This window comes from Apis dorsata, unplaced genomic scaffold (assembly GCF_000469605.1).
Source record: "Apis dorsata unplaced genomic scaffold, Apis dorsata 1.3 scaffold_564, whole genome shotgun sequence".
Classification (NCBI taxonomy): Eukaryota; Metazoa; Arthropoda; class Insecta; order Hymenoptera; family Apidae; genus Apis; species Apis dorsata.
In genome coordinates, this window is record NW_006263776.1 from 183,061 (window position 1) to 186,375 (window position 3,315).

The window sequence follows — 3,315 nt, forward strand, 5'->3', positions numbered from 1 at the left end:
TCCAGCGGCCCCAATTCAGTTTCTTGGCTCAATAAAAGAAACGCTTGGAGGTACGTTCTTTGTGCCCTCGTCAGATAAGTCGTGCTCGATGGAGGGTTAACAAAACAAAGCGTGGGAGGGTGGTCGAGCTCGGTCGACTTGTTTAGGAAATAGAAGAAGTTGGCCGTGACACTAGGACACCTGATATATCCGTTGATTTTTCTTCGCCGCTCCAGACATCGAACCATCTTCTTTCAAATTGCTCGAGCTGATATTTGTCAACCTTCTTTCTTCTCCTCGTTCTTCCTTTTTCAGAAATAAAATTCAACGTATGGTGGAATAAATGGTAGAAAAAAAAAATTAAATAATAATTTGATATTTTTATTTCTTGTCTATAATTTTACAAAGTACAGAGAATAATATTATGTAGATAAAAGGTACAAAATTAAATAATTGATATTTTTATTTCATGTCATAATTTTACAAAGTACAGTACAGAGAATTGTTAATATTACAGAGATATAGATATTAAAATTAATTCCATCTGAATTATATCGATTATTAAAATAATTAAAATTTAAATTATTTTAATTAAATTAATTAGATAATTAAAATTTCAAATTTGACGATTTTTATATTTTAAATATTTTGAGAAATATTTTTTTCCCAGGATATTTAAATGTATATTTATACAGGCTTATTTTAATCCTGGTAAACTTCGCATTTATGCACGCAATATTATACGGAATATCGTTAATTTGGATTAATCATTAACGAATCAAAACGAGTCCGATAAAAACTCGTTTCGCGAAATTATAATAAACTATATCTGCTCAATTTTTCATAATTTTTTAACTTCGCTTTATTTTCATTTATTTCCTCCGCCGATAGGATTATTTCCGAGAGGAGAGGGGAGACGAAGAAAAAGAGGGAGAGACGATTGGCAAAACATTCTCGAATACCTTCTCGCACGGAAAATAACCGAGCTCTCGAGAACAATCGATTATCCCCATTCGTGAGTAGTAGCCTATTCTTCAATTACATCGACCGAACGTAATTTCCTCCCTCCTTAGATTTAACGAGTGAAAGTTACAGCCACCATCCACCTTCCTTCATCGGGCACAATTTCCTGCCCTCCTCCTCGCCCCCGTCTTCTCTCACCGGCCACCATCCAGTTCCAGTTCCAGTTCCACGACTGGGTCCATCCCTCGATTGTCCATTACAGTCCACGTCATCCCCCGGTGTTCATACAATTAGATTGAAATTCCGGTTTATACACCGGTGGACGGACACGGTTTGGAGAATCGGTAACCAATCGATGGACCAAAGTTGGCCCAGCGTTCCGCGACACTCTGCAAATTGCTCGGCTGGGACGTGGACATCAACAAAGGGGTAATCTCATGCGATACGCGACATTGATGATTAAAGTTACATCGTCGAAAATGGAGAAGAGAGGGAGAGAGAGAAGAGTACATTTGGTGCATACACGGAAAAAAAATTATTTAAAAATTTTAGATTTATAAGCGACAGATTAAAAAAAAGCAAAATATAAATATATAAATAATATATTTTTGTTGTACATTATTGTAAATATAAAATTTTGCATCGTTCAATAAAAATATACAATAAAAATTTAAAAATCGTTTCGTTTAATTTCCATATTCCTTCCTAAAAAAATTCCTTCCTAATCACTAATATCTGAAAAAGCCAAGATCTGTAAAAGGAGGGGGAACCAAAAGACGGAGCACACGCTAAATCTCGAGAAAAAGATCTCGAGTCGAGAGGAGGATGAAAAATAAAAAAGGAAAAGAGAAGAGAAGGGAAGAGAGGGGAATGGACGGAGTTGCTGCGAACGATCGATCGAATATTCCACCCTCGTCACGCGAAATACCTCGAATTAATGTTCGAACCCTCTCCTCCACCTTCCTTGGTCCTTCGGTTTCATAGCCGGTTGGCGGCGGCCTCTCGCGTGTCTGGGTGACAAAGGCTCGTGGCGCGCCGTTCTTCTCTCGCAGCCGAGCTTTCAATTACCCGGCAATTCCCGACGACGTCCGTTTAATTTCACCTCTCTCGTGCACGCAGCTTCCAATGTCGTCTTCCCGCCAGTGTTTTCGCCCGCCCGCACAATGTTGAACGATAAATTTTCAAACATCAGGCTCAAGCCCACCGTCGTGTTTCCACCGTCGCCGTGGAATTTCACCGAATTTCACCTCTTTTTTTTTTGCCCCGAGATTCCACGCAAGTATCCCTGCTGTTTTGCTGGGAGGGGTTGTGCACGTTTTTTGGATGGTTTGGAGTTTGTGGTTTTAACGGGGACAAGTATTGGGGTTAATTGTGGGAGAGAATAGAATTACAGGGGTTCTTCTGAGACGGGAGAATCAATTGTTGTCTGGTTGCGATGGAGGGAATTAGGATTATTTTTTTTAATTTGATGTTAAAGTATATAGAATATGGAAACGGATACAGGTAGAGGATAAAAGTGATATTTTATAAAAATGAGTCTGTTCATTTATTGTGGGAATAGTATATTTATTTAAGTAAATTGGGAATATATATTTCTTTTTCTAATTCAATTTAAGATAAAGTATATTTCAGATACAAATTAATTTGTAAATTCATTTTATATATTTGATATAAATTAGTTTTTATATATCTATAGTATAGCATATGTATTTTTGGTATGCATGTTTTCACGTACAGCTTCCATATTCTATTATTTATATCTTATTTATAGATTTTTTCTTTCCACTTGTAATTTCTGCATATATGGGTATTTAAAAAGATGTATATAAAGAGAGTAAATATAAAATAGGTAAGTATATTAAATTTTTTAATTAGTATTAAGTAAAATGGTGAAAAAATGATTTGCTCCTAAAAAATTTGAACATTGAATAGGTAAGTATATATAAGGTAAGTATGAAAGGTAAGTATATAATATTTCACGTTTTAACGTGCCACTTCTTTCAAGATTATATTCTTCTAATACAAAATTTTAAAATTCTCTGGAATATCTTACAGAATGAAATAAAATTTAAGATTTAAGAAATCGAAAAAAAAATTCTTCCAACATCACATTGATATTATTTTCTCTTCTTACAAAATCGTAAATTTCATAAAAAATTTTGGCCAATTTTTCGATTTTTTATTAGGAAAACATAATATAATAGGAGATCGTTAAAGAAATTTTTCCAAGAATTTCAGCAGTTCTTGGAAATGACGTCAAATTTTAAGAATTTCTGAAATTCTTGGAAATTTCGAAAAAAATTTCGAATAAATGAAACTTTGTCCAAAAATTCCACTTTGTATTAGGAGAACATGATACGATAGGAGGTCGAT

At 34.7% G+C, this 3,315-nt stretch overlaps 1 protein-coding gene across 1 annotated transcript in view; it reads left to right on the forward strand.

Annotated features, from left to right (window-relative positions):
* Window positions 1-1,467, forward strand: part of LOC102681041 — a 10,218-nt gene extending 8,751 nt beyond the window's left edge. Inside the window, exon 2 of the mRNA XM_006620927.2 lies at window positions 871-1,467. Within this exon, the coding sequence (XP_006620990.1) occupies window positions 871-1,036 (166 nt within the window). The 3' untranslated portion in view covers window positions 1,037-1,467. The remainder of the gene's footprint in view (window positions 1-870) is intronic.
* Window positions 1,468-3,315: the final 1,848 nt, after the last annotated feature.